Raw genomic sequence first — 12818 nt, forward strand, 5'->3', positions numbered from 1 at the left:
GGAGTTTAATTTAGATAAATGTGAGGTGTTGCATTTTGGAAAAACAGGTCTTAACAGGACTTATACACTTAATGGTAAGGTTCTGAGGAGTGTTACTGAACAAAGAGACCTTGGAGTGCAGGTTCATAGTTCCTTGAAAGTAGAGGTGCAGGTAGATAGGATAGTGAAGAAGGCATTTGGTATGCTTTGCTTTATTGGTCAGAGTATTGAGTACAGGAGTTGGGATGTCATGTTGCGGCTGTACAGGTCATTGGTTAGGCCACTTTTTGAATATTGTGTGCAATTCTGGTCTCCTTCCTTTCAGAAGGATATTGTGAAACATGAAAGGATTCAGAAAAGATTTACGAGGATGTTCCCAGGATTAGAGGATTTGAGCTATAGAGAGAGGCTTAACAGGCTGGGGCTGTTTTCTCTGGAGCGTTGGAGGCTGAGGGGTGACCTTATAGAGGTTTACAAAATTATGAGGGGCGTGGATAGGGTAAATAGACAAAGTCTCTTCCCTGGCTTGGGGGAGTCCAGAACCAGAGGGCATAGGTTTAGGGTGAGAGGCGAAAGATAGAAAAGAGACCTTTGGGATAACGTTTTCACACAGAGGGTGGTACGTGTATGGAATGAGCTGCCAGAGGAAGTGGTGAAAGCTGGTACGAATGCAGCAGTTAAAAGGCATCTGGATGGATATATGATTAGGAAGGGTTTCGAAGGATATGGGCTGGGTGCTGACAGGTGGATTGGGATACCTGGTTGGCATGGGCGAGTTGGACTTAAGGGTGTGTTTCCGTGTTGTACATCTCTATGACTCTAATTTTATGAAAAAATGGTGAAAATAGGATTTTTTAAATTGTGTGACTCTGATTTTGGTATGGTTTAGTGTTGAGGTACAAGTTAGGTGTACTGGAACTTTAAGGGTGATTGGTACCGTGAATGTACCAAGTTGTATATTACTGTTCTAAAGATTTAAAACCTAGATGAGGATGCTGGTGTGTTATATGCACTAAGCATTCATAAGTGAAGTGATTGATTGCCATCTCTGAACTGAACTGCACAGAGTTGCTATGTCTTTGAACCTACTTCAGTCATGTTACCTGACCTTGGACAGCTTCATGACCTGTTCCCAGATTATGGAAAGTGTTGCTTTACCACAAAGAAAAGAATGCTACACTTAAAAAAAACCCAATAAAATTGAGTGAAAAATGCTCCGTTCTTAGGCTCTGACATGATTCAGTTTGGAAAGCACACTGTTTGGAGAGAAACAAACATCAAACTTCCTAAAAAAATCCTTTGCCATCCGTGCTTCCTAATGGCCAAAATTGGGAAGAAATTTGCTGCTTGTTTTGAAGATGTTTTAACTAACCCCTAGTTGCAGGTGAGTTTTACAGTAGTAATCAGACTGCTTTTAAGAATAGTGAGCAAGGACATTGTTTTTCAGCATTTTCTATTGAGAAAGGATTAACTTGCATCGAAATGGATTTCCAGCCAGCAAGTGCAAAATGTTTCTGAAAGATTATCTCTTCTCTCTGAGTGGGATAACTGCTTGGAAACCACATGCTTGCCTTCTTGAATGAATCAGAAATCAGATGGTCCACTTAAGGGGAACCAAGTTCTTTCTTTTCAGTTTAGATGAATTTCTGGGTAGTTGGTTTCTTTGCTTTCCTCATTTAAAGTGGTTCTTGTTAAATGTGGTTATGTACAGAGCTGATAAATTCAGCATGTTTTTGTTAATAATACTGCTTTTATTTCACTCAACACAGGACATCCAACACTCTCTACAATTTCCTGAGATCGCACTGCATTTATGGAACATAGCTATGCATTTTCCTCAGCTACTGAAGCAGATAATTTCCATTCTTCTCTGAAGCATCTTCAAAAATATAATATTATTTGTAGTGGACTAGAAAGGGGATTTTAGACAAGAAAAAAATATAACAAATGAGAAGGCGTAAATGTTGGCTGAGTACACAAAGTATTCACATTTTATTTTTCATATTTTAGGTTTACTACATTAACTTCACGGATTTCGCAAGTCACGAGGTGCTGGTGGATGATAAGCCATTCTTACAATGCACACGTAGCATTGAGAACCGCAAGTCAAAATTCAATACTTGCTACACTGCAGGAGTCTGCCTACTCAAGGCGAGGCAGAAGATCACAGTCAAAATGACATACGAAGATACGGTCGTTAACATGAGTCAACACACAACCTTCTTTGGAGCAGTGCGACTAAGTGACTCTCCATAGAATGGGATCCGTGGGACTGCAGAGTGCATGGGAAAAGAAAAACTGACAAGAAAGTACCCTGAAAGAAATCACCTAAGGATGAAATTGGAGTGCAGTGTTTAGGTGGAGGGGTAAAGAGTTAAAGACCAAAGGGAGTTTGGAGCAGAATTTCTTTTATTTACCCAAATCAAATAGTTTCCTGTTTTCCTGACATGCACTTGTGTGAATAAGCATAATTTACTTTGAGTTGTATTTGGAAGTCAGCAGGACGTGCACAAGTTCTGTCACCCTTGTAGCAAACTCTGTTGTCTGTTTCTCTTGATGAGTTTAGCACTGCATTACTAACCAGTTGGATTCCTGTAGTCCCTCTGGTCCCCAGGAGGGTGGCATAATGCAAATTATTCAACTGACATTGATGTTGCAGCTTTTGGTTCATTTTGCAAGCATGATGGATATGCAAACTGAAGGGAGGGAAGTGAGATACTCTTCATATGGATAAGAGAGAAACAATAATATCTTATCTTCTGAGCAACCCTGACATGTGGCCAGAAATGTGGAAGAAACATTTGAAAACTGAAACTTAGAGCAAATGCATTAAAATTCTGCATGAATGAGGATAATAACTGTTTATGGGAGTGTAATTGAGGTTTGTCATGCAGATTCTGCATTATGAAATACCCTCCTGCTTGCAGTTTTGCACCATTTCACATAAGCATTTCTTTTCTTATAATAGATTTAAATTTGAGGAGCATTAATTCAAGAGTCTGATTAGTGAGAAAATGATCAGCCCTGAAGTTTTCTGTGCAAAGATGGAATTGTTTTAAAATACATTAGGACAGATTCTCAGCTTACTATTTGGATATGCAAATCAGGATGGGCACCTAAGCAACCATACCAGTTTACTTCCCTCATTATTCATTCATTGGCTGCTAGCATTGGCATGGATCTGTTTTTATTGCCCATCCCTAACTGGCTTGGAAAAAAACTAATATTCCCACAATACCAGGTTATAGCCCAATTGGTTTATTTGGAAGCTTTCAGAGAGTTGCTCCCTTGTCGGGTAGCAGGTGGAGCAGGATCATAGGATCAATTTATAAAGCTTGCACTTTCAAATAAACCTGTTGGACTATTACCAGGTGTTGTGTGATTTTTAACTTTGACCATCCTGGTCCAAGACCGGCTTCTCCACATCATGGCCTCCACACCTTTTTTAGCCTCTGCAGTCGCTGAGGTGCAGAGATACCAATGGTGCAATTTGGAACGATTTTTCAGGATTTTGGCTCAGCGATACGGAAGGAGCAATAGTGTAATTCCAAGTAAGGATGATGTAATACTTCAAGGTGAACTTACAGGTGGTGATGTCCCCATGCTTACACTGTCCTTTTCCTTCATCTGAGTTGTTCTTGTAACCACAGTGTTTATATAACTGGTTAATACCATTAAACATCAAATGCTAATGGCTAGATTTTCTCTCATTAGGATTGATCATTAACTGGTACTTGTATGGCAGAAATTTACTTGATTCAGGAGTCATAAGTTATCCAGGTCTTGCTGAATTTGTTTTATGGAAATGCTGGTGTTGGACTGGGTTGGACAAAGTTAGAAGTCACACAACACTAGGTTATGGTCCCAACAGGTTTATTTGAAATCACAAGCTTTCAGAGCTTAGCCCCTTCATCAGGTGATGACTTGACTATAATCTGGTGTCCTGTGACTTCTAACTTACTGAATTTGGGCCTAGACTGCTTCAGTATCTGAGGAGTCCCAAATGGTGTGGAACATTGTGCAACCACCTGTGAACATCTCTACTTCTGACCTTATGATGAAGAGAAGATTGTTGATGAAGCAGCTCAAGATGGTTGGGGCTGGGAAATTACCCTGTGAAACACCTGAAGCGATGTCCTGGTGCTGAGATTATTGACTCATAACACTATAATCAGCTTCTAATTTGTTTGGTATGACTGCGACCAGCACAGAGTTTTCCCCCTATTTCCCATTGACTCTAATTTTGCTGGAGTCCTCAATGCCACACTCAGTTAAATGCTGCCTTGATGTCGAATGCAGTCATTCTCAACTCCCTCGTTGAATTCAGCTCTTTTGTCCACGTTTGAACGAAAGCTGTAATGAAGTCAGGAACTGAGTGGACCTGGTGGAACCCAAACTGGGTGATACCGAGCAAGTTTTTCCTTTGTAGGTGCTTCTTGACAGGAATGTTGATGACGCCTTCCATAATTTTGCTGGATAGACTGACCGGGTGATAATTGGCCTGCTTTTTATGCCATACCAGGGCAATTTTCCACATTGTTGGGTAGGTACCAGTATTTTAACTATACTGGAACATCTTGGCTAGGGGCATGCTTAGCTCTGAGATGCAAGTCTTCAGTATTGCTATCAGAATGTTGTCAGGATCCTAACCTTTGCAGGATTGTTGTCGGTTGTTTCATGATAGCACATTATTATCAGTGGCTGAGGGCTCACATCGGTGATGCTGGAGATCTCAAAGTAGAGGCCAAGGTGGCTCATTCATGTCAGCACTTCATTGAGTCATGGAGTCATACAGCAAGGAAATAGATGCTTTGTCCAACTCTTCCATGCTGATCAAGTTTTCCAAATTAAACTAGTCCAATTTGCCTGCATTTGACCCATATCCCTCTAAACCTTTTCTGTTTATCTACCTATCCAGTTTTTAAAAAAAAATGTTGTAAGTGTACCTGCACCTATCACTTCCTCTGGCAGTTCATTCCACATACAAACCACCCTCTGTGTGAAAACATTGGCCCTCAGGTCCCTTTTAAATCTTTATCCTCTCATCTTAAAATTATGCCCTCACGTTTTGAATTCTTCCACCCCAGGGAAAAGACCTTTGCTATTAACCTTAACTATGCCCCAGATGATTTCATAAACCTCTTGTTTCAGTCTTATCTTTTGCATTGATATACTTGTCTGGGGATACTACTGTGTGCCTGGGGATATTTGTGGTGTCTTCCCTCCAGTGAGTTGTTCAGTTGTCTGAAATAACAGCACAGAAGCTGGTATCCTGTCACCAAGTCCCCCTTTATTTTCATGTTCACTGTACATGGGCTGTGACCAGCCAGTTCAGAATCTAGACTGAGGAGACCTTCTGAATCTCCTATGTCAGCCAGGGCTCTTTGATTGGCCCAGTTTAACAACCCTAATCAAGAATCTCATAGTCAATGGGATCCATCTGGTCATGGTTCCACTAACTACATTGTTCATCACCATTAGTAACTGGATCTGACTGGTTGATTGGGAGATCACATAGCCCTGTCTATTGCTTGCTGCTTACAATGTTAGGAACACAAGTGTTTTATCTTTAGCAAGTTGACACCTCATTTTTTGGTATCCTTTGTGCTGCTCCTGGCATACCATCCTGCACTCTTCACTGAACCAGGGTTGATCTCCTGGTTTTATGGGAATGGTAGAATGGAGGTTTGTTAAGTCATGTGGTTAAAATTTATGGTTGAATGCCATTCTGCTGCTATTGATGGCCCACAGTGCCTCATGAATGCCCACTCTTGAATTGCTAGATCTGTTCAAAATCTATCCCACATCGCATGGTAATGGTTCCATCCCCAACACCATGGAGTTTATCATTAATGGGAAGTCAGGACACCTTCTCCACAAGGACTGTGACATGGCCACTCTCCTGATCATGTCATGGACAGATGTATCTGCATCACGCAGATTGATAGGATGAGGTCAAGTAGATGTTTCCCTCTTATTGATCCAGATATCACAAGCTGTATCATAACCTTGTCAGTTTAAGACCTCGGAACAACAAAATTACCTGTGTAACGTGGAGTCATGAGAAGGCCGTTATCAGCTTGCAGCTTGTTGGTTCCCTCACCACAGACCCAGCTTTGTCTTTTAGGATTCAGCACCTTCAGCAGCAGAGATGTTCCAGAGTCACCTTAGCGATTGACATTGAAGACGTGTTGCCCCTGAGTGCTTCCTCCAAGTGGTGTTCATTCTGGAGGATCACTAATTCATTAGCTTCAGGGGATGGGGGTGGGGGAGTTAATACTTAAACACCAAGCTGAAACTCTTGCCCCTGTGTGATATCATTCTTGTACCAAGCTTCCATTATAACTATGCAAAAGATGGCTTTCCTTGCAGCTACTAGAGGAGGGGGTCTGCGAGTATACGCAGTGGACTTAAGGGATTCCTGAATATGGAATGTCAATCTTGGCAGGATGAGTGCTTTACGTTTACTTTGAGAGAAACGCAATAGGTAATGGTTTGTCAGACACTTTGCTGGTGGGTACGAAACTGACTGCATACTTGGTCTTGTGTATCGGCCTACATGACTAGAAACAGGGTAATTAGTTCAGTTTGTATGTAGCATGGAATGGTTCACTATATTAACCCAGATTTTGAGTTAACACAGCAAGGGTGTTTGCCACTGCCCTCAAAACAAAACTGACCACAAAGTTTTTAGTTGGTTCCAGAGAGCAGGGTTCCTCTGTGCTTACACACCTTTGCCCTCTTCTAGAGGTGATTTAGGGTATCCAGGACCTAAACAGGCTGATCAACCAATCAGATTTAAGTATTTTATGTACAGCAAAGCCAAGAGTAAAAATGAGAGCATATTTATCACATTGTCATACAGCACAGAAACAGACTGTTTGGTCCAACTAGTCCATGCCGATCATGTTCCCAAACTAAACTAGTTCCATTTGCCTGCATTTGGTCCATTTCCCTCCAAAACTTTTCTTATTCATAAACCGATACAAATGTCTTTTAAACATTGCAACTGTACCTGCATCCACCTCTTCTGGCAGTTAATTCCACATACCAACCACTCTGTGCAAAAGATCCCTCAGGTCCTCTTTAAATCTTTTTCCTCTCACCTTAAAATTACACCCCAAGTTTTGAACTCCCCATTACATTGAAAGCATTGTACAGGAAGTAAAACATAAATTAGAACTCATGCACAAGTTTTAGAAAGAAATATAAAAATCTGAAAAAAAAAATACTTAAAATATCTATCATTCTTAAAGTTCTGAGGGAATTTGACATCAGTTATAAATGTTGCAAGTTAAGTTGATGACAAACATATGATTTACCACTTATTCTATCTCAAACCTGCTGACAGTTTACCCTGTATCTTTGACAGGAGCTTTAGGGCTCTCTGGATTTAACTGCTCATGTGAAAACGGCAGAAATTGCTTCAAGTTTTACACGATCGTGCCAATGAATACTGACAGCCTTGCTATTGTCACCACTGCAAATTTCCCACCACTAACTGGGGTTTAGACAGTTTAGAAATGAGAAGCAGAGAGAGAATATGCTGAATGACCTCAATGAGACAGGCAGCTTCTTCTGGGAGAATATAAAACAATACTCTGACGAATATTCTGGATCTTTTTTACTGGTAGGGAATTGTTGTTTGGATAAATAATCTCCCAATATAACTGTGATGATTTGGAGGTGCTGGTGTTGGAGTGGAGTGTACAAAGTTAAAAGTCACACAACATCAGGTTATAGTCCAACAGGTTTATTTGGAAGCACTAGTTTTTGGAGCGCTGCTCCTTCATCAGGGTAAAAGAGCAAGCGCGCTGAAAGCTAGTGCTGTCAAATAAATCAGTTGGAACATAATTGCATTATTTCAATAACAGAAATTGCTGGGAAAATTCAGCTGGTCTGGCAGCATCTGTGGAGAGAAAGCAGAGGTAATATTTTGGGTCCAGTGACCCTAGTTTAGCAGTGTCAGTTCCTGTACCCACAATTTTTTTATTTTGTTTTTGCATTATTGCAATATTTGTTCTGGCAACATTTTCACAGTAATTTTATCAATTGCAGAATCCATAAACTCTGATCACTAAGCCATCATTTCACCTGGGATCAGGTTTCAAATCTAGTCTGGGCTCAGAAGAAGGTTTGGATTATATATTAAATATTAAATGGATTTAGGAATAGTCTTTATCTAGTTTCTAGTGATCATGGCAAAACTAACCTCAAATTCAAACCTAAATTTGTCTACCTTGTTAGGAGAGAGTTAATGTGAATGATGGAAAATTGTAATATTGAAGCAGTAAATACCCTGCGGATGCAGTTAAAGTGTAATCTTGGAACCAAGTGAAAAAACTCCATCTCAAGCAGTTCCTGACCTGGGGATGCTGTCCACATCAAAAATTTCATTGACAAACATCTTTCGCTTATGAATTATTGGCATGCGAGTGCCAGAAGGAGTTTCTTCTCTCACTAAACCCTGTACAGCTTTGTGAGATTTTCTGCAATGTTAGTTGACACTCTAATGGTGTAAAGTTATGCATGTACAACTACATAAGCAACTTCTAATTCCCTCGCAGACATTTAAATGAAAAGCTGTTGTGACTCCAGCTTTGGACCGGTTAAGTAGTTGGCTTGAAACCAGCGATTATATTAAGGTCCCATGATAATTTTGCACTCCATTAGGAAAAAAAAATATTCCTACTTGACATTTTCAAAACTAGCATTAGTGCAGGTGAATTAAAGTGCAATAATTCACCCTTATTGCAAAAAACATGTGTTCTAAAAATACATTGGTGATAGAGTATCTTCATTATCATTCTATCATATTAGCATTCATGCCATGCTTGAATCCTGTTAAGTCTTTAACTTGTCTGGAGTCACAATATTGGATTAGTTAATCACAGAACTGCTATGATGCACAAGGAAGCTATTCTACTGATCATGCCTGCACTGATCACCTAGTTTCTGAGAATGAGAATATAGATTTTTTTTTACAGTTTTAGGATGTCTGGAGTCTGGTGCAGTCTGAATGCACAAACATTCCCCTGCCTGGAACATGTTCACATAGTCACTCCTGATGTTTGGGAAGTGGCATATTGCAATGAAATGATCAAAGGCAAAAACTAGTGAGACAATCCCATATCAAATCAGTACTGTGTCAGGCCATGATGGATATAAAAATAAGATACAATAAAGATCTGAAGTGCTGATGTGCTGGAGTTACTGTGGCACTGAATAGATCAAAACTACATTATTGGTGTTTTGCTCAATGAATCAGCCAGCTTTTAAAATTCCTGATATTATCTGAGTTGAACAAAAGAAATGAAACTTTGGACAGGGTGGAGTGGTGGAAACTAACCCTTTTCAGACCTGAAAAGAAGTGTCGGTAATAAAGCAGTCAGATTGGATATGGTGATTAAAAAAAATACATGGCTTCTAATCTCATAGACACAAATTGTCAACGTTTATGCTTTCTTTATCAGAAAATAACACATAAATAATAAAGCTCCATACATGTAATGATTATTTCTTAGATGGTCTTTCCTGATATCTCAGTTGGTAAGACTAAGCCTGCTATAAAACTTGTTCTACTAACCAATAAGGCTACGGTTTGAAACTCATGCTGATTTAGTTAGTTAGTTTGACCAGGGCAAGCAAGACAATTGACAGCTGCATCTGGGATTGGAAAATGAAGAGTCAGTACGGATTTCCGCATGAATCTTCACTGATCAAAAGAAATAGGAGTAGGCCAACCAGATCCTTATGTCTGTCCTGCCATTCAGTAAGATCACAGCTGATTCAACTTTCCTCACATCCACTTTCCTGCCCTTTCCCCATAACCATTGATCCCCTACTGATCAAGAATCTTATTTGCCTCCTCCTTAAATAAACACAAGGACCCTGTCCCCACAGCTCTCTGTGGCAAGGAGTTCTGAAGACACTCAACTCTCTCAGAGAGGAAATTCCTCCTCATCTCGGTTGGTGCTCCTTAATTCTGAGACCAAGCCCCAATGGTCCTAGATTCATTGCTATCTGCTGCATGTGGACAGTAGGGACTCGGTTAAAATTCCATCACAGTTCTGACTGACATAAACATTTGGGCAGAGAGTTAGCAATACTCTTAGGCTAACATGGCTGAACATGGACAGAAAAGTGAAAGGGAAAGAGGTTAAGATAGCTCTCAGCCACTAAAGCTGTGTAAACATCAAACCATAGAAAATAACAATAGGAGTGGGCCGTTCAACATGATCATAACTAATCATGTATCTCAATGCCATACTCTCACTGTCTCTCCATACCCCTCAACACCTTACCCTCTAGAAATATTGCCAATATTTTGTCTGAGATATGTTCAATGATTTGACCTCCATGGCCTTGAAAAGAGAATTCCACCAGCCTTTGTGCAGAACACCCACCAATGTCATTTATTGTATCCATTGCTCCCGACGCGGCTCCTCTACATTGGGGAGACTGGACACCTCCTCACAGACCGCTTCAGGGAACATCTCCGGGACACCCGCACCAATCAACCCCACCACCCCACGGCCCAACATTTCAATTCCCCCTCCCACTCTGTTGAGGACATGCAAGTCCTGGACCTCCTCCACCGCTGTTCCTCACCACCTAATGCCTGGAGGAAGAACGCCTCATCCTCCGCCTCGAAACACTTCAACCCCAGAGCGTCAATGTGGACTTCACCAGTTTCCTCATTTCCCCTCCTTCCAGCTCTGCGCTGTCCTCATGACCTGTCCTACCTGCCTATCTGCCCTCCCACCTATCCACTCCACCCTCCCTTCTGACCTATCACCTCCATCCCCAATCCCATTCACCTACTGTACTCTTTGCTACCTTCTCCCCAGCCTCACCAGCCCCCCACCCCACCCCCACCCATTTATCTCTCCACTCTGGAGGCTTCCTGCCTCTATTCCTGATGAAGGGCTTTTGCCCGAAATGTCAATTTTCCTGCTCCTCGGATGCTGCCTGACCTGCTGTGCTTTTCCAGCACCACTCTGATCTAAACTTCAGTGAATACAGGCTCAGTCAACCCAGTCTCTCCTCGTTCTGACAAACCTGCCCATGTATAATTTTCGTTGTTCTGAGGTCTTCCTTAGTCCACTGATGTTTTCTTCCTTCACTCTTCTGTTACATTGCGTATCCTATAGTAATCAGTAAATATTTGCCTTATTATGTCATCCTGCACTCACAAGCAGATTACAACAATTGGTATTGTCAAATTGGCTCTTGCTTGGTAACTGACAAACATGTGTAATAATGAGAGATATTGGTTTTTAAAAGGGGATAAATTGGTCTGAGGTGAAATAGTCCAGGATGTGATGCTGGACAAGATTGAAGGTCAAAATGATAGAGGACTTCTTGTACTCTAGATGATTTCCAGTTCCATTGCATCTTCGTCCTGTTTTGCTCCTGCTTCTGTATTGTATTTTGTTGTAAATATATTGTTTAAGTAATAATAATGTGCCTCAATGATATAACGGTTTAAATTTAGGTGTTCTGGAATGTTAATCCTTGAGCAACCAAATTGGCCAAAGAAGCCATCTTGTTCCAATCATGGGATACGTTTGTGTGGAAATGGGTCAGTGCTGAGGTGTGTTCTTTAGTTTTGACATAATTTATTTGTATTGTATATATTTTGTCTATTAATTGCACAACAGTTTAAATGTTTGGACCAGCTCACATTGCTGTATACTGAGTTGCTAAAAGTGTTTAAAAAATGGGTGCATATAATGATTATTAAAGCTGTACATGTCCTTTGAAATTTTCCAACCTCATTTAGTTCTTTTAATTAATCTCAAACATTTTGTTGTCATCTACCAGGTCACACTCTGTCACATAATGGGGCCAGAATTAGAATTGAAATAGTCAGTTTCACCACATCCTTTTTGCTAAGATTTTGTTTTATATTTATTCATTTTGTGGGATGTGGATTTCTCTGGCTAGGCCTGCATTTATTAACCATCCATAGTAGTCCTTGAGAAGGTGGTGGTGAGCTGCCTTCTTGAACCTCTGCAGTCTACCTGCTGTGGCTTGACCCACATTGCCATTTGGGAGGGAATTTCAGGCTTTTGACCCAGTAAATGGCTTGAGGGGAACTTGAAAGTGGTGGTATTCCCATATAATTGCTGCCCTTGTCCTTCTAGATGAAAGTGGTCACAGGTTTGGAAGGTGCTGTTCCTGACGATGTTGAATTTCTGCATTGCATCTTCTCAATAGTACACACTGCTGCTACTGAGCATTGGTGGTGGAAGGTGTGAATCCTTGTGGATGTAGTGTCTATCAAGTGGCTGCTTTGTCCTGGCTAGTATCAAGCTTCTTGAGTGTTGTTGAGGCTGCACTCATCCAGGTAAGTGGGAATATTCCATCACACCCCTGACTTGTACCTTGTAGATGGTGGATAGGCTTTGGGGAGTTAGGTGAGTTACTCGCTGCAGTATTCCTAGCCTCTGATCTGCTCTTGTCAGCCCAAACCTGGACAAAGTGTTTAGATCTTGTTGGATTTGCTCACGGACTGCTTTGGTATCTCAAGAGTCACGAATGAGTGCTGAGTATTGGGCAATCATTGGCGAGCATCCTCATTTCTGACCTTTTTGATGCAGGAAAGGTCATTGATGAAGCAACTGAAGATGCTTGGGCCTAGGACACTGCCCTGAGGACCACCTGCAGAGATGCACTGGAGCTGAAATGACTGATCTCCAAAAACCACAACCATCTTCCTATGTGTCAGGTATTACTCTAACCAATGAAGAGTTTGTCCGATACCCATTGATTTCAGTTTTGCTCGGGACCTTGATATCACACTCAGTCAAATGCAGCCTTGATGTCAAGGGCTG

At 41.1% G+C, this 12818-nt stretch overlaps 1 protein-coding gene across 5 annotated transcripts in view; it reads left to right on the forward strand.

Moving 5' to 3' along the window:
- eda (ectodysplasin A) overlaps positions 1 to 11746 on the forward strand; it is a 341742-nt gene extending 329996 nt beyond the window's left edge. For all 5 annotated transcript variants that reach the window (XM_087991893.1, XM_087991894.1, XM_043705039.2 and 2 more), the window contains exon 8: positions 1990 to 11746. In XM_087991893.1, coding sequence (XP_087848019.1) covers positions 1990 to 2235 — 246 coding nt within the window. In that variant the 3' untranslated portion in view covers positions 2236 to 11746. The remainder of the gene's footprint in view (positions 1 to 1989) is intronic.
- The last annotated feature ends 1072 nt before the right edge of the window (positions 11747 to 12818 follow it).

Source organism: Chiloscyllium plagiosum, unplaced genomic scaffold (assembly GCF_037043375.1).
Source record: "Chiloscyllium plagiosum isolate Xiang-an unplaced genomic scaffold, Cpla_swu_hap1 HiC_scaffold_11, whole genome shotgun sequence".
Lineage (NCBI taxonomy): Eukaryota > Metazoa > Chordata > Chondrichthyes > Orectolobiformes > Hemiscylliidae > Chiloscyllium > Chiloscyllium plagiosum.